The sequence below is a fragment of the Syngnathoides biaculeatus genome, chromosome 19, assembly GCF_019802595.1.
Source record: "Syngnathoides biaculeatus isolate LvHL_M chromosome 19, ASM1980259v1, whole genome shotgun sequence".
NCBI classification, from domain to species: Eukaryota; Metazoa; Chordata; class Actinopteri; order Syngnathiformes; family Syngnathidae; genus Syngnathoides; species Syngnathoides biaculeatus.
The window spans coordinates 841,197-865,175 of record NC_084658.1 but is presented as its reverse complement, the minus strand read 5'-3'; the positions used below and the strand labels follow the sequence as shown (position 1 = coordinate 865,175).

The 23,979-nt window shown below is 40.8% G+C and overlaps 2 protein-coding genes across 8 annotated transcripts in view; one reads left to right on the top strand and one right to left on the bottom strand.

Annotated features, from left to right (window-relative positions):
- The window catches only part of mix23 (mitochondrial matrix import factor 23), a 14,999-nt gene extending 12,017 nt beyond the window's left edge, over positions 1 to 2,982 (bottom strand). Inside the window, exons 1-2 of one of the 6 annotated variants that reach the window (XM_061804524.1) lie at positions 2,856 to 2,888; positions 955 to 1,037 (exon numbers count right to left, since the gene is read on the bottom strand). In XM_061804524.1, the coding sequence (XP_061660508.1) occupies positions 955 to 975 (21 nt within the window). In that variant the 5' untranslated portion in view covers positions 976 to 1,037; positions 2,856 to 2,888. Of the gene's footprint in view, positions 1 to 954; positions 1,038 to 2,555; positions 2,712 to 2,855 lie in introns of those variants that run through there. The other 5 variants (XM_061804523.1, XM_061804525.1, XM_061804527.1 and 2 more) reach the window with 5 other exon arrangements.
- Positions 2,452 to 23,979, top strand: fam162a (family with sequence similarity 162 member A). 2 transcript variants are annotated; one of them, XM_061804520.1, is made up of 6 exons: positions 2,452 to 2,532; positions 3,760 to 3,868; positions 11,383 to 11,484; positions 11,554 to 11,668; positions 16,811 to 16,919; positions 22,124 to 23,979. In XM_061804520.1, exons 1-6 carry the CDS (start codon positions 2,467 to 2,469, stop codon positions 22,238 to 22,240), a joined length of 618 nt encoding a protein of 205 aa, XP_061660504.1. In that variant the 5' UTR covers positions 2,452 to 2,466; the 3' UTR covers positions 22,241 to 23,979. The 2 variants fall into 2 exon arrangements, with proteins under 2 accessions (XP_061660504.1, XP_061660505.1); XM_061804521.1 differs by lacking the exons at positions 2,452 to 2,532; positions 3,760 to 3,868 and adding an exon at positions 4,977 to 5,115.

The following is a 23,979-nucleotide window of genomic DNA, read 5'->3' as shown; positions in this document are numbered from 1 at the left end:
GACATGCGCCACAAGTCCAATGACATGACCACAATGTCAATCATCGAACTGTGACCTTGGGTGTCCTGGTGTCAAGTGCACGTGTGGACACCCTTATCCCTGAACATGGTGTATGTTATGGACAACCAGTGATGAGCACATAAGTCGAGTAAGAGAACATTGCTCAGGTTCTGATGAGAGGGGCTGTTCTTCCCAATTACACCCTTCCAGGTTTCACTGTCATTGCCCACATGGTCTCTCCAACACTCCCTCTAAGGACTCCAAAAAGGGTGGTGCTCTGAACTGTTGTGTGGTGCATAGGCACAGGCAACACCCAGGACCCTTCCCCCACACTCGAAGGGAGAGATAGGCTACCCTCTTGCATGCTGGGAGGCACTCCCAGCATGCTTTACGGCACTAAGGATTTAAATAGCGTTTAAAGTGAATGTTTTGTGTCAAGTAGTTCTTCAGTCATTGTTTTATTTGAGAGTTATGCTATTCTGTTTGCTGTGGTGTGATAATTTTAGTTCTGTTGTGACACCATGTGTGAACAACATGTTGAGTAATGACTTCCACTGTCAGTGAATGGGGGAATGTAAGCTTCTTCTGCTTAAATATGTAAATTGAAATTTTTCCTCATCTATTGGTAGCTAAGAAACACGCTAAAACATATACTACCATGTATGCTAACAATGTAACTAATGTATTTGTACTTCGCTGGACTTGTCACACAACATTGACAACCTCTTTCCCTCAGTCAGAGCATTGAAGATGGGTTGGGGCTGGGTGTTTTAACATGACAATGACCCGAAACACACAGCCAGGAAAACCAAGGAGTGGCTCCGTAAGAAGCATATCAAGGTTCTGGCGTAGCCTCGCCAGTCTCCAGACCTAAATCCAATAGAAAATCTTTGGAGGGAGCTGAAATGCTGGGTATAAAAAATAATAATTAATTATTATTATTATAATGGATACCTCATTGGCCACCAGCGACATTCCAGAAATCTGTCTGATCTAGAGATCTGTGTGGTGGAGTGGGCCAAAATCCAAAGTCCCTCCTGCAATGTATGCAAACCTGGTGAACAACTACAGGAAAGGTTTGACCGCTGCAATTGCAAACAAAGGCTACTGGACCAAATATTAACATTGGTTTTCTCAGGTGTTCAAATATGTCTTTGCATTATCATACATTGTGATTTCTGGAGTTTTCTTTTCAGATTATCTCTCTCACAGTGGACATGCACCTACGATGAAAATATCAGACCCCTCCATGATTTCTAAGTGGGAGAACTGGCAATATAGCAGGGTGTTCAAATACTAATTTTCTTCACTGTATGTTCGAACCCGAGTTCACGGATGCAACACAAAGACAGGATTCGATGAGACCTGATGAAGTTGATGTGGAACTTCGTACCCAAAACACAGACTGGTAGGTGCCTCTAGAAATCTACGTACAACTTGTTGACAAAATAATGTAATTCAAACACGCTTAAACGTCTGATGCTGCTTGTACACAACAGTGGGTTGTTTTTTGTTGTTGTACTAGTTACTGAGTCGGCGTAAAACAAAAATAGAAACCTTCGGTATCGTTCTGCGTTTAAAGATTTAGCCCGTATTTTAAATAATGCACCTAACACTTGAGAGCACACACTGCCTTAGCGAATTTCAGGAAGACCTCAGCGTCAACAGTACACTAACTTTATACAGTGTCCAAATTTCATCACCTCCTAAACATCACATGGATATCGATATTAGCTGACATATATATCTGTATCGGTATTGTACTTAGATTTAAAATGAGGTAGAAACGCTAAATACTAAATCCTTGGGTTGCACTCACGTGATAAAAATGAGCCCGCAATTGAATCAGTTTGAATGAGTTTTCAAAGCCGTCCTCCGTGAAATGCTTGGAACATATTACTGTCCACTTTGCTTTGTCTTCACAAATCTGGTCCATAACCTGTTCATCTTTGGCCATTCATGTAAGATGATTCCCTCAACGTTTGATACAGAACAGGCGTTTACAACACACTTCCTCACCAGCTATGCTACCTTTTTCACTCTGTGGCTAAATGTTGTCATGACGTGAAATCACATTCCGGGGAGTTACGGAACTTGCCGGATCTAAGTGACATTTCGAACAAAATCTTGAGACTGACTTTTACACTAATTTATTTAATTTCTGTTGTGTTGACAATTTTTTAAAATATTTTTAAATAAAATTTTAGCTACATTTGCATGACAGACAAATAAAATACATTTCCTCTGGATTAGACCTTTAAGGTCATATTTGCCAAAATACAGTAAGTTTGGTCCATGACCACAGAGAGCAAAAGACAAGCCTCAGTTTTACTCTTCTCCGTGGTGTTGTCTAATTTAAATGAGAATCGTTGATCCTGTTTCGTGCCACTTTTAAATTACATATTAGGTTCAAGAAGGGTCAAAGTTGTTTGCAAATTGCGTGTAAAAGGCAAACAAAAACCACGAATGACCTCTAAACTGTCCGAATCTCGAAAAGTCCCGACAGCGCAAAAGGTTTACGAGAACGAAAGTGTAAGCTTTTTCAATTACAATACCTGAAACATTGAAAAGTCCTCACAGTTTAATGTTCGGTCATGCGCCGCCATGGTGGACCGTGCGGTCCTTTTAAATAAGGGTGTTCAACGCAGATCCTTTATGATCGTCCGGCATTTACACGAACGTTTTGTCTCCTTCATAAATTATTTGAACTAAAAACACTTTTTAATTTGTGTTATTACTTGGAAAAATATATTGTTAAACGGATCGATAAGGAAAATGTGTGCGTGTTAAACAGGCAAATAACACGGACAACATTTTAAGGTGCGTGTATCACTGATCTAAAAAGGACTGGATACCTCATTGGCCACCAAAGCTGAAGTCGCCGAAAGCAGATTTCCGCCATCTTGTTACTCCCAAAACAACCATGCCGACCTGTGCAGCAATTGACCCCTCCGTGGATATTGCGCAATCCGCGTCACTGACCAATCAGAGGCCAGAGATCTGCATAAACCAAAGCCCGTTTTTGCTCCCGCCATTTTCTCAGACAACGTTGCATGGTCCAGTATAGGTTTTGTTAGCGTTTTATCACGTATTTGGGTTATTTAACAAAAAATATGGTTAAGAGGTGTAGTCACGGACTTTGTAATAGTCACGACAGGTATCCTGAAAGGCTAGTTGGTGGAGTTCGATTCGTACCCTTTCCAAAACCGAAGACCCAGTACGAAAAATGCCTTCGATGGATCAAACTTTGTGGAAGACCGCATCATCAACCGAATCCATCTAATATCAACCGGAACAGATATGTTTGCACGAAGATATGCCCTATATTTGATTTTCAATACATGTCTCGTATAAATGAATGAGACGTTCCGCTAGCACAACACTGCTACGTGTGAACGATTGACACGCTTATTCTTTGTTGAGCGATATTTAGCGATGATCGGACTGCACAAACGTGTTGGTTTCTTGCTGGCTCGCGGCCGACGCTTAACCAGACTGTGTTTGCACGAAGATATGCCCTATAATTGATTTTTAATACATGTCTCGTATAAATGAATGAGACGTTGTTCGCTAGCATAACATTGCTACCTGTGAATGATTGAATGAAATCAGAAGCATGGCGTCTCTCTCAGTTCAGAATGTATTGTATATAGAATCTATAATATATCGTTGATTTGAATGAAATCAGAAGCATGGCGTCTGCACGTCTAACAATGTATTGTATTTGCCATTTTTTACGAATTGTTTGTCTTACGTCAGCGCACGTGGCGTGACGTCACTTCAGGAGGCGTGGTTAAGTGCCCTGTACGGAGGGGTCAATTAACTGCGTTAATCACCAGTTCCGTGCCTGTGAGAAAACATTCTACAGGTAAGTTAGAAAGATTTACTTTGACACAGTTAAAGTTTGTTTGTAAAGGTTTTCTGATTAGCTTAATTCACTTGAACAAAGTTTTGTTTATGGTTGTTGTTCATTGTTCACTCTTTGCTTCACCTTTATAGGCTGACGGTTTTTCGCGAAAAAGCTGTGTAAATATTTTCCCAAACTTCACCAGTGGATAAGCAAGAAAACACATTTTCTGTTGATATTTTTTAATGAATTTCATAATACAGAACTCTGCAAATTGAATGATTTTCAAATGCGAGGAAACAAGTTTAAATTTTCTGTCTGAAATAGGACGTCGCGGGGACAACAAATGAACACTGGTGTTTAGCATGTATTTTCCCTTGCGAGGCCTTATTTCTAAAAATATTTCGAAGTAATTGACTCAAAATGTAATGTTTTTATGACAAAAAATGTTTTTTTTTTTTTTGCTGCGCTATGATGACAGTGCTTCACAAGATATTTTGGCAAAAGTTAACATGTCATGGAAATTGGGCCCTCGGTAATATGCAAGGTTTTTGGTCGTCACAGTGTTCAATGCCTTTTCTTTGCACTTTGCCTTTTTTTGTCAAATTAAAAACTGAATTGAAAAAAATGTGAAGCTCACACAACCAGTTTTAATTCTTCATGCCAAACTTTGAGAAAAGCCCCACCTTAGTCCATCCTGTAAACCATGTTCTCCACACATTTTGGGAATACCAAGATGCCGGCCAACTGGGTTCAACCAATTCACACCGCTTGATATGTATGCGCTATAAATAAGGACCATAAAGTGCCATGCCACCCATAAAGTCAACTGCGACTAACATTACACAGGTCTGTAAATGTCAATCAATCAATCAATCAATCAATCAATCAATCAATCATCAATCAATCAATCAATCAATCTCAAGATAGATGCACACAGGCATTTACATTTACTATTGCGTATTTTATTTAGTTATTATTTATAATTTTATTGATATTCTACACGATGTCGTTGAATAAAAGAAAACATACTACGTTAAAATCGGTTGGGAAAAGTTACATTATTTCAATGTCCATTCTTTACATTTGATGGGAACTCAGACCTTCCCAACATGGCCGCCATAAAGGCATATCATGGGAGTTCTAGTATAAGTCTATGGGCTAGGATAGCATGACTTTCAGTAGCGGACGGCTTGTCGAGCACGTCGGGACACAGACAAACAAAATGAATTTGTTCAGATCTCGACTTTCTTTCAGAAAGCTTTTCGGTTCGTATCTCTTAAAAGTTGTTTCTTTTTCGAGATTGTAGTTTAGTGAGTGTTTCCTTTCATGATATGCTTGCGTTAGCTACTGTAACTTCCCGGTTTAGCTATGTAGTTATTTAAGCCATTGATTTGCTGAACTGTTTTACCTAAGCATCGATAAGCCCCTGTCTGCGTGGATATAATGATTTTGGGTGCTAATTAAGACGTTATCTTCTTGTATTTCTTTACTGGGAAACATTTCTTTGGATATACACTATACGAACACCTTTTAATTCAAAAGTACTTAAATCTGTATTAATATTGAACACAATATATTGCTAAACAGGTTGGAAGCGTGAGTAGAACTAAATGGGACAGTCCTTAAATGGTTTAAGTCCTGCTTTAAGGAAAGGGGGTACTTTCTGACAATTGGAAGTGGTCAATCTCAACAAATGGCAATAAAATATAGCGTCCCTCAAGGGTAAGTTCTTGGACAGATAGAGGTATGCACTGGAGAGGAGAGGAATGAAGACTAGCCAAAGTAAAACTAAATATATGTGCGTGAATGAGAGGGGTAGAGGGGGAAGAGTCAGGCTCCAGAGAGAAGAGAGAGCGAGGGTGGACGACTTCAAATACTGAGGTTCAACAATCCAGAGCAATGGTGAGTGTGGTAAGGAGGTGAAGAAACGGGTCTGAGCAGGTTGAAACAGCTGCTGGAACGTGTCTGGTGTATTATTTGACAGAACAGTCTCCGAGGATGAAGGGGAATGTTTATAAAAGTGGTGAGGCCAGCCACGATATACGGATTAGAGACGGACAACAGGAAGCAGAACTGGAGGTGGTAGAAATGAAGATGTTGAGGTTTTCGCTAGGAGTGAGCAGGTTGGATAGGATTAAAAATGAGCTCATTAGAGGAACAGCCAAAGTTGGATGTTTTGGAGACAAGGTACGAGAGAGCAGACTTGGATGGTTTGGAGAGGTCACAGAGTGAGTGTATTGGTAGAAGGGTGCTGAGGATGGTGCTGCTACGCAAGAGAGCGAGAGGAAGACCAAAGAGAATGTTGATGGATGTTGTGAGGGTAGACATGAGGACAGTTGATGTTAGAGAGAAAGATGCAGGAGATAGGCTTAGATGGAAAAAGATGACACGCTGTGGCGACCCTCAATGGGACAAGCCAAAAGAAAAAGATGAAGAAAAGAGTTCAATGAAAACTTGGTGAAGCATCCATCCATACATTTTCTTTGCTGGTTTTCCTCACTGGTGTCGCGGGGATTGCTGGACCCTATCCCAGCCGTCAACGGGCAGGAGGCAGGGTACACCCTGAACTGGTTGCTAGCCATTGACAGGGCACATAGAGACAAACAGACGCACGCACAATCACACCTAGGGGCAATTTAGAGTGTCCAATTAATGTTGCATGTTTTTGGGATGTTTGAGGAAACCGGAGTGCTTGATCTAAGTTCTCACGGTCATTTTCCCTGTGGCAGGCATTATCTTGAAGTTGAAAGCTTTTCACCTCTACATGCTTGAGGAAGATATACAGTGAAGACAAAACATTGGTCGTATAGACCGTTCATATTTATTCCTTGACAGCCCAGTGCATTTAACTTTTCTTCAGATAAAGTTCGTCAGATCAAGAATTTTTATTGATGAAAAATGTTAAATACCATTTTATATCATGTTCTACTAATATCAGTTCAAATTAGAAATGATCATTCTGAGTTAGTTTTTGTTTTCCATTTTAGTTACGTATTTGTACATTTTATTTTTAATTTACAGTTGTGTTATATTAATCCAGTAAGTTATTTTAAGGTCTTGAGATTCCATCCCTAATCACACCCGCAACTTTATCTGCGAGCATGACTGACCACACCTGTACATTTTTCAAATGTGAGTGACTGCTTAATTGCCGGAGGGAAAAAAACTTGCGGCATGGTGGATCTAGCTGGTAAAGCATTGGCCTCAAAGTTCTGAGGACCCGGCCCCGCCTGTGTGTTGTTTGCATGTTCTCCCCGTGCCTGTATGGGTTTTCTCCAGGCACTCCGGTTTTCTCCCACCCCCTGCTCCAAAAAATGCATCGTTAATTGGACACTCTAAATTTCCCCTAGGTGTGATTGTGAATGCAGCTGTTTGTCTCCATGTGCCCTGGCTGGCAACCAGTTCACAGTGTACCCTGCCTCCTGCCCATTGACAGCTGGGATAAACTCCAGCCCTCTCTGCGACCCTCGTGAGGATAAGTGGCAAAGAAAATGGATGGGGAGATGAAAAAAACTGTTCGAATGCCAGCTAGTTTTGACCTTCATTGATCTGTAGCACTTTCCAGATGGAAGGAGCTTGAAGAACTGGTGGCCAGGATGTGAAGGATCCGAAAGGATCCTGCCTGCTCTGGACCTCGTTCGTGTTAAGTGAAAGTCCTCAATAGTGGGTGGCGTGGTGCCGAGAATCCGTTCAGCGGTTTTGATTGTCCGTTGCAATCTGAGTTTGTCCTTTTTTGTGGTGGCCCCAAACCAGACGGTGATGGAGGTGCGCCGTACTGATTTGATGACAGCTGTGTAGAAGTTTCTCAGAAGCTCTTGTGACAGGCCGTGCTTCCTCAGAAGCCGCAAGAAGTCCATCCTTTGTTGGGCTTTTTTGAGGATGGAATTGATGTTCATCTCCCACTTCAGGTCCTCTGAGACAGTAATTTCCAGGAACTTGAAGATCTCAACAGATGACACAAAATAGTTGGACAGTGTTAGGGGCAGCTGTGGTGAAAGATGCCTCCTGAGGTCCACAATCATCTCCACAGTATTTAGTATGTTCAATGCCAGGTTGTGTTGACCACACTCAAGCTCCAGTCTTGCCACCTCCTGTCGATATGCTGACTCGTTGCCGTCTTTGATGAGGCCGATGACCATGGTGTCATCTGCGAATTTCAGGATTTGACACTGAGATGCCACAAGGTGCAGTCATTTGTGTAGAGCGAGAAGAGCAGACGGAGAGGTCACAACCTTGGGGTGCCCCGGTGCTGATAGTGCGGGTGGATGAGGTGGTGTCCCGCAGCCTCACCTGCTGTGTCCTGCCTGTTAGTAAGTTATAGATCACCAGGAGATGGCAGGCAAGACGCCGAGCTGGAGAAGTTTGGAGGAGAGTAGTTCAGGGATGATGGTGTTAAATGTAGGGCTGAAATCAACGAAGAGGATCCTTGCATAGGTACCCTCGCTGTAAAGTTGTTCAAAGATGAAGTGCAGACCCATGTTGTCATCATCCACAGACCTATTAGCTTGATAGGCAAACTGCAGTGGGTCCAGCTGGGGACCTGTGACGCTCTTGACGTTGTCCAGCACGAAGTGTTCAAATGACTTCATGACGACAGATCTCAAGGCAACAGGCCTGTCGTCATTAAGACCTGGGACTGCTGCTTTTTTGGGGACTGGTATAATGGTTGAACCTTTGAAGCAGGGTGGTACTTCACACAGTTTTCGAGACCTGTTGAAGATCTTTGTGAAGACAGGAGCATGTTGGTCCGCGCAGACATTGAGGCAGGATGGGGAAACAAGGTGTGGGCCAGAGCTGCCGGGGGCCTTTGTTTACGCAGTTATGTCGTGAGCAGGGATCCGAGTTGTCAGACTCGGCGTCATTCCCCCCAAAGAACCATCCGAATATTCAACATTAATTACAGCCACAGGTTCAAATCTGTATGGAAGTATTCCTCCGTCTTTCCGATCAACCGATACTGCTATTTCTTCATCAGATGAGGATAAATCTGAGAAATCAGCGCTGGTCATAATGGTGTCCCATGTTATCCAGCATTTGGAACAGTACAGTACACGTCACATATGCCCACGGAGGTCATGTGGCTCGCGAAAATGGCAGCGCCCCCGAAAATTTGTAATTGTCGATTAAAAATCTTCTCAAAACGCTATTCAATGAGAGAAGATTTAACATCACATTGTCAAAGTAGGGTACATATTACATGTTTGTGTGTCTGGGATGCTCATAACTATTTAATCTAGTTCCTTCCAGAATTTCTCTTTCAACTCTGGGTCACATCCTACCTGTGGATCATAGCCGCTAATCACATTATACATAATACGCTCAATTTAATATTTCAGCCTCATTACTCGATCTGATACTCTTTTCACCTCCAAGACATTCTTAGCCAGCTCTTTTAAAATAACCCCTACTCCATTTCTCTTCCCATCTATTCTGTGATAAAATATATTAAACCCTGCTCCTAAACTTCTAGACAACTACCTTTCCACCTGCTCTCTTAAATGGACAGTATATCAACCTTTCTCCTAATCATCATGTCAACCACCTCCTGAGCTTTTCCCGTCATCGTCCCAACATTCAAAGTCCCTACACTCAGTTGTAGGCTCTGTGCATTCCGCTTTTTCTTCTGACGACAGATCCGGTTTCCTCCTCTTCTTTGTCTTCGACCCACAGTAGTTGAATTTTCACTGATGCCGTGCAGGTTCGCATTGCCGGGAGCGGGCGTTGTTAACCCGGGCCATGACCGATCCGGTATGGGATTCTTTAGATGAACGCTCATATTTGTTTGGCACACTTTTACGCTCGATGCCCTTCCTGACACAACCCTCTTCATTTATCCGGGCTTGGGACCGGCCTTCAGATTGCACTGGCTTGTGCCCCCATAGGGCTGCATTACACTTCTCAGTATATCTTGGAAATTAATCTATAAAAGAAACTTACCTGCACTGCTGTTTACTAAAGAATGCTTAAAGGCAGGTCAAAAGGAATGTACTTTTTTCCAGGATGAAAGAAGAGTGTTGAATCTTTCTTTGGTAGGTTCCATTCTATCTTCTGGCATTGAATGAGATAAAGCGATGAAGCAATGTTAAGTATTATAAGGACACAGAATGAACTACTTAAATTCTATATTTTGGTTGGAGGATACATTTGAGATTAGCCTTTGAAGTTGATAATAGTGAAAAATGAAGTGAATCAGAATTATTTTCCTGTTTTGACAGAAAGAGAGTGCTTAAAAAGGAGGATTCTATTGTATATCTATCTGCCACAGCTTGAAGTATAGATCAAGTGCAGGTGGAGATGGGCCTGGCTCTAGTTGAAGGCCAGAACAAAAATGCAAAGAAATGAGGGATATTTAATCTTAAATTTGTACATCATTGACTTGAGCGGTGTAAATGAACGTTTTTCTGCATGAAGAAGATTTGTTGGTTGTATTCTTTAATCTTCCAGACTTATAAATTTATGCGAAAATAAAATGTAAAAATATCTGCGGCGCCCCAGGTGATACACCCCATCTACCCCTACACTGTATTTTTCTTTTATTTTTCTTGTCAACTTTTCATGGCTTTGGTGTTTGCATGTCTGTACCGTACAGTAATGGGAGACATTCTCAGAAAAATGGGCACCAATTTTCTAACAATTAAAAAGGTGTGATCAATACAAAGGAATGTTATCGAGTTTTCCTCTACAGTCTTTTTTTAGCTTGTCTCCTTAGGGGTCGTTACAGCGTGCCATCTTTTTCCATGTACCGTAATTTCGGGCGTATATAACCCGCGACTTTTTTCCACATGCTTTCAACCCTGCACCTTATGCAGTGATGCGGCTCATTTGTACATTTTTTTCTAACGGCCGCAAGGGGGCACTCGAGTGGAAAAGGTAAGACTGAGACGGTAGAATCAAAGCGGCAAGGAAAGGACTTTTAATCTAGCGTGGCTAGCTGCTACAGCTGTTTTTTTTTTTTTTTTTATAAACATCCTTGTTCGTGCTACTGTGTTGTTTCTATGTTAAGGTAAGCTAAGGTATTAAAACTTTGAAAACTCTGTGTACCGTCTTTCTTTGTAAATATCTCGTGTTTCAATGTGGGCACTTGCGGCTTTTACACAAGTGCGGCTTATGTATGTACCAAATGATATTTCCTTTACAAATGTACTGTGTGAGGCTTATAAGGGGGTGCACTCTGTAGGCCGGAAATTATGGTAAGTCTATGTCCTGCATCTTCCTCTCTAACGCCAATAACCCTCATGTCTTACCTCAGACAATCCATTAAACTTCACTATGACAACTATTCATGATGACATCACTAGTTTGAAGGGACAAACTGAAGTTGTACATATGTCGCATTAACTAATGCTCTTAAATATTGTAGTATTCATCTATATTGAGTTTAAAATGTGCACAAAATAGTTTTTATTTTATTTCAGCTCGTTTGATTTTTTAAGTTACTTGGGATTGGCTCCAGCTCACCTCCAACACAACTGAGGACAAAATGGACAGAAGAGTGGATTTCCTCTGCAATTGTAAACTATTTTTCTGCACAGGTCTGAGGTGCATTCGTATCACAGAAGCGTGGAATCTCAGGGGGATGTGCAATAAGCCACACGAGGTCAAAACAGATTCTCCAGCTGCTGCTCCAGCACAAAGTGACACACCGCACCACGCACACCCACACACACTCACACAACAATATGACAGGTATGTTCTTTTGTCAGTCTCCCCTCGTCTTGGGTTCAAGATCCCGGGCTACAGACCCTCGGAACTAGACAAGAAGATGCTGCTCTGGTCAGGACGCTACAAGACAGCCGACCAGATTCCTGACCTGGTATCGTAAGTGGACTCCTGTTTGGCTGTGTTCTGTCTACGAGTAACATCACAGGGTAGGGGAGGAGAACTCATTCAAAAAGGTAACTATGCTGATTTCTGACAGGATGGAGGAGATGTTTGATTGGCTGTAATGAGTTTAAAAATACTGGCCAAAGGTTTTGTTTTGTTTCTCAACCACAGATGGAGGCCAATTTTAATTTTTTGTCTTGGGAGTACATTATTTTCAAACAAAGTATAGAGTTAGAAACCAACCAGTTTCAATTGGAAAAAAAAAAAAAAATTAAAATTGAATGATAAACCATTGAAATGAACTGAAAGGGGAAGTCTGGTCATTGAATTAACAATATATCAGATAGGTCATGTCTATGCACTGTACCTTGAAAATTTTAGGTTAATCCGATATCATTTCATGGCGTTTTGAGATTTTTATCAGCAATTACAAAATTTAAGAGGCACCGCCATTTTGGTGAGTCACATGACTTACGTGTGCGGATATGACGTATTTCGTGCTCAAGCAAAGGCTCACTTACGTTGTGACACAATTATGGGCAGTGCGGATTTCTCAGATTTATCCTCATCTGATGAAGAAATAGCAGTATCAGTTGATCGGGAAGACAGAGGAATACTTCCAAATAAGTTGCTTAAGACTGAAATATTTTATGCCTTCGCCTAGAATTTAGACGGTCAATTTTATACAGCAAATTGTAGCCGGTTGAATTTCAGAAAGTGAATTGTAGCCAGTTGAATCTCAGGAGACTGAAAACATTCTGTTCGAATTTTAAATGTCAAATTTATACGTTTGTGTGTGTGTGTGTGTGTGTGTGTGTGTGTGTGTGTGTGTGTGTGTGTGTGTATATATATATATATATATATATATATATATACACACACACACACACACACACAACCTTTCCCACTTCCCTGAGAGGGGTTGCATCAAGAAGAGCATCCGGCGTAAAAATAGTGCCAAACAAATGTGAGCGTTCATTTGAGATGACACGATGTGGGCACCCGTAATAGGACAAGCCGAAAGAAAGTATAAAGAACCTTTCCCACAATATAAGGCCTACTTTTCACTGATGGTTTCTACCAGAGTTGCCTTTTTCACATCCTTCATCGCCACAAGGGGTTGTCCTCAGTGCAGGCTTCCAGATGACAATGCCATGAAACTCGCTATGGAGGGAAGTGCAATCCAGGTCCTCTGCAAATATCTTTCTTTCCAGTTCCTCAGGTTCCTGACAACAAAGATTCATCAGAGGATTGTCCATGGCTACAAATCGGTCACATGTCCACCATTGATCCGCTGGCTGGCCTAAACGCAGTCCAAAATCAATAGGACGGATCAATGGTGTGTCCCGCACGTCAGCCTCTGAATAGTCAGACTTCGCGTCATTCTCGTCCGAAGAACCATCCGAAAATTCTACATCATTTACAGCCACAGGTTCAAATCTGTATGGAAATATTCCCCTGTCTTACAGATCAACCGATACTGCTATTTCTTCATCAGATGAGGATAAATCACAGAAGTCAGCGCTGGCCATAATTGTGTCACAACATAAGTGAGCCTATGTTTGCACACGTAATATGTCTCATCCGCACACGTAGGTCATGTGACTTGCCAAAATGGCGTCGCCCATGAAAATTCGTAATTGCTGATAAAAATCTCAAAACCCCATGAAATATCGGATTTACCTCAAAATTTTCAAGGTACAGTACATATTACATGACCTCTCTGATACATTGTTAATTCATCGACTGGACTTCCCCTTTAATTTGAAAAAGAGTAAAATATACTGTATATTTAGTAAAACCGGGAGTTTGTAGTTTTTAGCCCAACTTCACTCATCCAAACCCGTCTTCTCAGTATCCGACCAAAGCCGTGCACCTCACTGATGTGTAGAAATGCATAACCATTTAATAATGGCGTGAAAGTGAGTCATTTTGATTCATCGTCTCAGAGAACACTGTCCAGCTTCAACAAAATAGCAGCACTAGCAATACTGTGCTAGCATTGGGGGACGGGATAGTTCAGGTAGTGGTTGTCTCCTAACCTATAGGTTGTTTGTTTGATCCTCAACCCCTGTGACCATGCCAAATTGTCGTCTAGCAAGATACTGAATCCTCTGTTTCTCCTGATGCTTCACCATCAACAGCTGAAAGAGGAGACAGTGTTAAAGCGCTTGAAGGTAGAAAAGTGCCGTCCAAGTAAAAGCCGCCAATTTTATCAATTTTTTTCTGTTATTATAGGCCAGGTTGGGGGCAGTAGCTTTAGCAGGGAACCCCAGCCATTTCCTCTTGCTCTTCCGAGAGGAGCTCGAGGCCTTCGCAGGTCAGGTGAGAGACCTAGTCTTTCCAGTGTTCCCTGGGTCGTCTCGTAAATTGGGAGCTTTGCCTTTCAACTTCTTCGATACAACTGACCAATACAAATACCGCATAAATGCAGACTCTACCTGTCGAGCTCCTTTTCCATTCTTCCCTCAATCATGAATAGGATACGAAGATATTACTTTGGGAGGATCTCATCCAAGATCTGGAGTGAGATCCAAAAAGATCCAATGGGACGACTTCTTCAACAATGCCTTGATTCCTGCCATGACAGGCACTGACTACCTTATACCCATTGCATCGGTCGGCTGTACCAGTTCTGTCAGGGAGAATGGGGTCCAGCAGAGTACAGTCAGAAGCTTGTGGAAGGTAACCCAAAACGTCATGCAGTTCAAAGGATATTCGACTCAGTACTAAGGAAATGTCACTTATGGTGAAGTGGTACACACTACTTTGGTGCTGGCAGTGTGTAATTGATTCCCGCTCAGTGATGATGTCAGTATGTGCCCAGCAACTGACTGGCATGGTTCAGCTTGTAGTTAGACTTTTGCCAGATGTTAGCTGGGATAGTACACCCGCGACCCTTAGGTGGCTTGGAAAATGGAATGGAAGTAAGGAAATGGATGTGAAGTTTTGACCTCGAAGAAAATCATGTAAAATTTTCTATGAAATTCTCTCAATGCTGTACCATTTACCAAAATTAAATAATTTTGGTTGTCTTGACTGACCTGGAACAGGAGCGGTTTAGTCTTTGACTTCAGACAGTGGGACAAAACAATGAAATGTGTTTTTACACAGTGAATGTATATAGTTTACTCACTCAGTGTGACACCTAGGCCTGTTTGAATGAGCATAGAGTTGATATTCTGGGAGGAGTCAATGAAAGACACACAAAGCTCTTCCTCAACAGCTCTGTCTCGCTCTAGTTTTACTTTTTATAACAGTTACCCACCTGATGGAGATATGTTGTGGAAAATGGGAGCAATGTCAAAATAGCTTTGTTTGACAGAATGGGGTAAAATTGTCCAAAGGTACATCAGCAAAGCTTAGCTCTAAACTAAGATCTTGTCTCAGTTCAGTTAGTTCCTCTTGTTCTTGTAATGTCCTTTCTACCAACTGATGCTATTGGTCCCTCACCCAGTCAAGGGATTGAGTGAAAGCTGAAGAAAAATAAAATGAGATCTTCTAAAGTGTTTTTAAATATTTCACTCTGATCTCACATAATGCTGCTATGTTGACATTTTGCCATTGCTTGGTGTGTGTATGAATATTTCAAGATTTCGATTTTCCAGGTTATTTCCAGAGTTGCCGCTTTGAGCAGAATTTATTTTATCTGTGCTTGTAAACAGGTTTTCTTTTCAGCCTTGCATACATGTGTTCAGTTCATTCAGATGATGTAAAATGTCAGCCAGGTATGCCAGCTTTGCACACCACTCATCACTTGCATGCAGTTTTTCGTAATGTGACCTCATTTGTCAGAAACACTTATTTCCTCCTGCAGTTCATAAACATGGGCCAGTAGAGGGACACAGAACAACCACGAGACCTCAGTATGAAACAATAACCTTTTATGTTCCGTGCCCATTTCCTCACACAAAGAATCAAATGTGCGACTTCTCATGGGTTGTGATTTTATCAAGTTTACCATGCGCATAGCAGCATGCAGCCCCATGGGGGCACAATGCAGTGCAATCTGTAAGCCAGTCCCGAGCCCAGATAAATGCAGAGGGTTGCGTCAAGAAGGGCATCTGGCATAAAACTTTGCCAAACAAATATGAGTGTTCATCTAAAGAATCCCATACCAGGTCAGTTGTGCCCCCCCGGCACCGTTAACATGCAGGACATCGGTGGAAATTCAGCTACTGTTGGTCGAAGCGAAAGAAGACAACTAGTAGAACCTGAGGGTAGGGACTTTGATTGTTGAGACTATGACAGGAAAAGCTCAGGAGTTGGTTGATATAATGAATAGGACAAAGGTTGATGTATTGTGTTTCCAAGCGACGAGGTGGAAAGGTAATAAGGCTAGAAGTTTAGGAGCAGGATTTAAATTATTTTACCATGGAATAGATGGGAAGAGAAATGGAGTAGGGGTTATTTTAAAAGAGCTGGCTAAGAATGTCTTTGAGGTGAAAAGAGTATCAGATCGAGTGATGAGGTTGAAACTTGAAATTGAGGATATGTATAATGTGATTAGCGGCTATGCAGCACAAGTAGGATGTGACCCAGAGTTGAGAGAGAAATTCTGGAAGGAACTAGATTAAGTACTTCTGAGCATCCCAGACACACAAAGAGCGTTGTGATTGGTGCAGATTGTAATGGACATGTTGGTCCAAGGATACAGAGCCAATGAAGAAGTGATGGGTAAGTACAGCACACAGGAAAGGAACTTTGAAGGACAAATAGTGGTGAACTTTGGAAAAAGGATGGAAATGGCAGTAGTGAACACTTTTTTCCAGAAGAGGCAGGAACATAGGGTGACCTACAAGAGCAGAAGTAGAAGCACGCAGGTGGGTTACATTTTGTGCAGACGATGTCATCTGAAGGAGGTTACAGACTGTAAGGTAGTGGTAGGGGGTGCGTGTTGGGACACACCTGCACATATCTGATACAATTGATACAGTGATAATATGCGTTGCAATAGACACGTGGTTATCAATAGAAACTACATATGTAAATTTATGAAGGAACTCAATCTGAAAGACAACTATGCTGCCTGGGAGGCTTTTTGTTGGAGGCAACAGAGGCTATTACATAACTTGCATTAGGAATGACTTCAATGCATTTCGTGTGTGTGTGTGTGTGTGTGTGTGTGTGCCACAGGTTTGAAGTGCTTGACGCTGCCAGAAACAAAGTGCGAGTGAAAGCCTGCTACATGATGATGGCAGCCACGGTCGGTGCCTGCTTGTTGATGATTTTCCTGGGCAAACGGGTGAGAGCTTTGTGTATTTTTATACAATGGCTCTTTTTGTGGGGGTGTGTTATTATGCTGTAAATAGAATGGATCCTCCAAAGTCAAATTTTCTAACAGCTAGTGAAATTTTGTATTTTGTTTGAATACCCTTTAGCTTGATTGACAAATTTGTGGACCAAATGAATTTGGCTTGGATCTTTGGTTATAGCTGTTGTGAATTTTAGTTAATCTGTTTGAGATTAGATGTCCTTGTAATGTAAAAATAGTGTTGTAATTTTGACACTCCACAGCAAACAATGTTGTTAACGATCCTAACAAATTCGGATAAATGAAAAGTATTAAAAAGAAGGTTCCAAAATCGTGAAAAATAGAGATATCAGATGTTGAGCTCTCCCAAGCTAACGGGATAACTGGCGGCACAGGGGATTCTAATAGCATGCATGCAAATCATTACCCTTTGGGGGAAAAATGCCGTTTTGAATTCAAAATAAGTAATTTCCATGAATCGTAGAGATCAGATAAGTTTTTCCTGGTAGTGTGTGTGGGTGGAGAGGTTCACTGTCGTCATGGGCTGCTTTGTACTCTGCCTGATCCATTCTACACACCCAGACAGATGTAATTCTGAATATTGCTCTGCAGCAGATGAATATGTGCACGTTTTGGCCCGACTTTCTGCCTTTGCTTTTGGGACCAAGTCATAGGAGTTGACGAGACCAGAAAAAAACTTCCAATGCGTCTGCTGTTCAGAACTAATGATACTTTTACTCGGCAGCACGGTGGAACAACTGGTTAGACCAGGGGTTGGAAACCTTTTCGACATAGGGAGCCATAAAGATCAAATATTTTGAAATGCAGTTTCAAAAGAGCCATACAGTATCAGTCACTCACATTTGACGAGCGCGTTCACCCCGCGCACCATCGGACTCGCAAATCAGCACAGTCGAGCACGAAAAATCACACGTGTAAAATTTGTTACGAGTAGAAAAAATATTGAAAGACGTTGCTTATTGTGTGGTCTTTACATTAATTAACGTGTTTATTTCATAGACGTTAACAAAACAAGCCTGCTCCTAAACAATCAGTATCACCTGGAAACAGGAAATGCAAGTTAATTGTACTCAGCATGTACGGAAGTGATGCCAAAAGCACATGTTCTGCTGCTTCACGTATTGCGAGCGTATTTACAGTATGTCGAATGTCATCATCATCAGGAGGCATGTCAAAGGAAATTCACTTACACCAGGGGTGCTCAATGCATCGATCGCGAAGCAGTTTTGGTTGATCGTGTGACGGCTGGGGGGGAAAAAAATCCAGGCACCCCTGAGTAACATTGAAAACATTTCTGGGATGTAACACAGGTAATGTTTCAGGATCTAACTATAATATGTGACATTGTGATTTACTTTGACTTGATCTAAATGATCACGTTAGACCAGTCCGTCCATATATCTAAATGCGAACCGTCATTTTCCCCGTGGTACGCGTTATCTTGAAGTTGAAAAATTTTCCCTCTACATGCTTTAGGAAGATATAGATCTACTCTAGGTGTCATCAATGGATTGACAATAGATACCGCCGTAGATTATGGTAGATTATAACAATACATCATGATTGCAGACAGGAATGTTTGTTACAATGTATTGCTAGCTTGTTGTCACTAATGCTGATTATGTTGAACTAAACTTTCAACATTATCAAAACATAGATGGTATAAACCGTTCGTGTTTATTCCTTGACAGGCCAGTGCATTTAACTTTTCCTTAGATAAAGTTCGTCAGATCAAGAATTTTTATTGATGAAAAATTTTAAATACCGTTTTATATCATCTTCTTCAAATATCAGTTGAAATGAGAAATTATAATTTCTGAGTTTGAAATTTTTGTTTTCTATTTTAGTTATGTATTTATTTTATTTTTAATTTACAGTTACGTAATATTAATCCAGTAATTTGCGAGCGTGACTGACCACACCCGTACATTTTGACTGCAGTATTTTAAAAACTAAATACAGGTGTATTTGTGCATTTATGTAAGACCAACATTTTTAGAGTACAATAAGAATTGAATTCTTTTAAATAACATTATGGTGTTGCTAACCAATAATGACAAAAGTGCTTATAATTAATATGACTTTTGGTGCTTCTTACTCCGATAGAGTAAGCTTCATGCAGGCGGTGAAACTTCCGTCCATTTATCGTTAACTTAAATCAATTTGATTTTCCATCATGATGGTACGATGGTGAATTGTTCTTCCCGACAAAGGCATGTCTTTTATGCGTTTTATCTTTTTTTTTTTTTTTTAATACCAAGTTGACAAAATGTTTATTGGGAACATCGAGGATGAATGCTTTGGCATACTCCCCATCTATAAATGTAGACACACAGCAGAACCTTCCTTCTCCACAAAGGCTGTGCATTTTGGATGAAAACTTTGGTGCTCTTCTTTTTTTTTTTTTTTTTTTGGAGCGACCTTTGTCAAAACAGTTTCCATAATTAGTTCTTTCGACATGATCGGCGTTCGACTCGAAGCCTGTGGAAGTCGACAGGCACACTACACTACGTCAACCCCACTAGGACAAACTGTCTCTGCGTCATTTGCATTTCCTGTCACCCCAAACTATGTCAACCCCACTAGGACAAAGTTTCTCTGTGTCATTTGCGTTGCCCGCACGATAGACGTCACATGTACCGAAATTAGTTTCATCTGCAGGGTGTCCGGGCTCTCCCTTAGATATAGGGTAAGAAGTTTGGTCATACGGGAGGGGCTCAGTGTCGAGCCGCTGCTCCTCCTCCTTGAGAGGAGCCAGATGAGGTGGCTGGGGCATCTGAATCGGATGCCTCCCAGACGCCTCCCTGGTGAGGTGTTGCGGGCATTTAAAGGGAACCCGGGGATGACCCAGGACACGCTGGAGAGACTGTCTCTCAGCTGGCCCGGTAACACCTCGGGATCCCTCTGGAAGAGCTGGGAGAAGTGGCTAGGGAAAGTGTGTGCGTGTGTGTGTGTGTGTGTGTGTGTGGTGTGTGTGTGTGTGTGCGCGCAAGCGTGTGTGTGTGTGAGAATGTGAGTACCAGAATGTTTAAAATACATCAACGGTACATTGAGACAAAAACTACAACAGTACAAGTGTCAAGTTAAATATGTAATTATAAAACCTAATGTTGCACAGTAGCATTTTTATTGTGGTATATTATATACGTATTTTCCCCATGATAAAGCGCACCTAAGAGAGTTTAATTTTCCCAAAAGCCGACAGTGCGCCTTATAATCCACTGCGCCTTATATGGATCAATATTGAGCTGCAACAGGTCTCGCAACTCCGGTAAGCAGACGGCAACTCCATTTTCCCTTGTAGATGAAATAGTGCGTGGTGCAGGCTGGGATATATGACTGCGCGAAGCGTGCCATTTAATTTTCACTTGTATGTTTGTGTAAAGACCCCAAAATGACTCCTATATAACTACTACTACTACTGCTACGACAATGCTACGTCACTGACTTTACTTTTGGGAAAATAATAAAACAACTGTTGATTCATTTTAGGAGTGAACGGAGATGTCAGAATGCTGGTTTGTAATCTATTAATAAAGTTTGACTGACCCATCTGTTTTGTTGACATTCCCTTTAGCGCAGCTTCATCTAATGGATGCATAATGTAACCCCAGTCTCTACTGTAGCCTCTATTCTATGCACCTTATAAAAGTTTTGAAATAGGTAATTAATTGACGGTGCGCCTTATAATCCGGTGCACCTTATAGTGCGGAAAATACGGTACTTAATTTACATTCCTCACTCGGAGAATCTTCTGCTGGAGGCGCTTACAGTGTACATAGTTGAGTTTTTTCACCTTTTGAGATTATTTTATTTTTTTTTTTGCTGTATGTGGGTACCAAAATGTTTAAAATATGTCAACAGCATAGTACGTATTTGGGCGACACGGTGGCTCAGCTGGTAAAGCATTGTTAATCATTGTTTGTGTAAAACCAGGTGTCATTTGTTTAAATATTTGTATTGTATTGAGGCGGCATGGGTGCTCAGCTGGTAAGGCATTGGCCTCACAGTTCTGAGGTCCTGGGTTCAATCCCAGACCCGCCTGTGTGGACTTTGCATGTTCTCCCCATGCCTATGTGGGTTTCCTCCGGGCACTCTGGTTTCCTCCCTCATCTACTAACTTGTAATGTGTGGTCCCATTCTTATTACTTTCAAAAAAAGTCTTCATTTAATGTGTCCCTAAATTATTTTTTTCTATTAAAAAAAAAAAAAAATATATATATATATATATATATATATATATATATATATATATAGCTAGAGAACTTGCAATATAGCAGGGTGTTTGAATGCTTACTTTCTTCACTGTAGGTAAAGAAACTCAACTCTGCTGCTGTAGGTATCTGAAAAAAAAAAAAGTCACTTCCTGGTTCTTGTTCAACTCAAAACAGTCGAGTGAATTTTCATGGTGGGAGATGAAAAAAAACTATACTGCAAGATTTTGATGTGCTGTAAACAAACGGATGAGTCCATTCTAGCTGATTTTATTTGGTTAATAACATGCTAAAGTTAATGTTTTAGGTGTCAGTGGCACTTTAAATTGTGAGCCCTGAATCTAAAATCTATTAAAGTTTAACTTTTTGAATGATTTGTGGAAATAAATATTTCAATGACATTCTTGCTTTTTTTTTTTTGAAAGGGTCTTTTGTCAGCAAAAATTATTGGATTGTAAGACTGTATTCATAGCAGTGATGTTTTAAATTTTTTGACTCTGGTTGTAGAAAATCAAGTTTGATTTGTATTTATGTGCATTATTCCTGTCTATTAAGAATGTGAGCATGAGAAATTCACTGGGATAAGGTATTAATAAATTTGTGTTGTTAAAATCTGTGATGTGTTTTAAACAGTGGGTTTCCGGTAATGTTCTTGGTATCCTCAATTTGGAGAAATTTTTCAGAATAAAAGTCCAGTTGACCTAATTTGAGTCATTGTTCCGACGTTACAATCTTCCAACAAATAAAATTCAGATGTGTGGGTAACTGCGCTACACTGAAAAAAAAAAAACAAATTGTAATGGAGTGAATCAGTAATAACCGAACCTCGATAAAATGAGGGATTACTGTACACAAGTGGGACAGTTCATTACCCCTTGTCATTTGACATTGTGTTGGATTTTGGCGCTACCTTTGTATTGTATACTAAACCCTTTAAAGTCTTCCATTTCTCCGCTTCAGGCTGCCAGCAGAAACGAGTCCCTGACGGGTCAGAACATGGAGAGGAAGGCCAAATGGAAGGAAGAACTACAGAGAGAGCAAGAAGGCACCATCCCCTTGCCTGACAAGCCCCAATGATGTGGGAACAGCAACGGAACTATATAATCAACTCCCCCCTTGAAATTGGGAAGATCCATAGAACTAGACTCAAATGCACGTGTATTCAAACTGAATGAAAAGTGTTGGTTTGGAAACACATGACAGCATTTTCACAAATAGTGACCAGGGGTGCCATTTACTTAACTGCTGATGTGAGGCGGCATTGATCACTTTAAATACACATTTTTTTGTATAAAGTATATTACAGTTTCTGCAACACGTAGACTTTAACACAAGATGGCAAAACATGCAGTATATTGCCAAAAGTATTTGCTCACCTGCCTTGACTCACATTGATAATGCCGTTCTATAGTCATATGGTTGAATATGATGTCAGTCTACTCTTTGTAATAACTCTTTTGGGAAGGCTTTGAACAAGGTTTAGGAATTAGTTCATGGGAATTTTTGCCTGTTCTTCCAGGATCAAAATTGTGATGGTCACACTGATTTTGGACGAGAAGTTCTGGTTCACTGTCCAGTCAACATCAACCCCATAAGAGTAAGAGTATCAGGTTGAGGACAGGACTGTTTAGGCCATTAAAGTTCATTCATACTAAATCCTCCTGTCCATGTCTTTATTGTCGGTGCTTTGTGCACAGACATACTAGAACAAGAAGTGGTCATCCCCAAACTGTCCAAAAATCTCTCAGCATGCGGAACCATTCAGTTACTTTCAGTGAAGCTCAAGGGCTAATATTGTGGATCTTTACAGCTTTGTGGGAACAATTTGGAAATGGCCAATTCCTGTAACATGACTGCATTCAGCAATGCACAAATATAGGTTCATAGACTCAGATGAGAGCGTTGGATGAGGATGAACTTGAAAGGCCTTTACAATCCTGATGAACCCTATGGAACACTTTTGGATGAACTAGAGTGGAGACTAAGAGCCAGTCCAATGTCATTGTGGAACCTCACAAATGCACTCCTGGAAGAATTCTCATAAATGCACCCCTAAACCTTGTGGAAAGCCTTCCCTAAAGAGTTTAAGATGTTATAATTGCAGAGGGTAGACTGATGTCATACTAAATATTGCGCATGAAATATGATATGTCAGTTAAAATCATCAGAGTCAATGCATATGAGGTAATACATTGGGCAATATAGTGTATACATTCTAATCTTTACTATGACAACACCTAAAATGGGCACTAAGAAACTCTTGAAGTGATGCTTTTCTTATCAGCAACAGATCATATGATCTCAGCAGTTATTTTAATTATATAAGTTTATTTTCTGATGAGGTGGAAAGGAGGAATTGTTCTTTGAAAAGGGCATGTGTCTTTTTTGTTTGCATGAAAATAGGTCTGGACTGCAACAAGTGGTAACACGATCAAATCTCGAGTTGCATTATAAGTCTGTGGTAGAATCTAGCCCATTGGGTGTCATGGTAACAGAAGCCTGACACTATAAGGCTGGATTAAGATTTCCCAACTGGCATGAGTTAGGTCCAGAGTACATTTTGTGCTAGAATTGTTTCTTAGATTATTTTCACAAAAGCATACCACAGCCATGTTTGACACCTGAAACCTTAAAATTGTGAAAAAGTCTCTTGAATGACATGCAACGTGGCCATTATTTGAGGAAATTTTGTATCCTAACCCTATGGTTTTAAAAACTGTCCCTAAACCAGTCATTTCAGGTTTCAACTGTGTTGTCTCTTTTGACAAGGTAAGAAAAAACAAATGAGTAATTTCAATAAAAGTAATTCTCGTTGA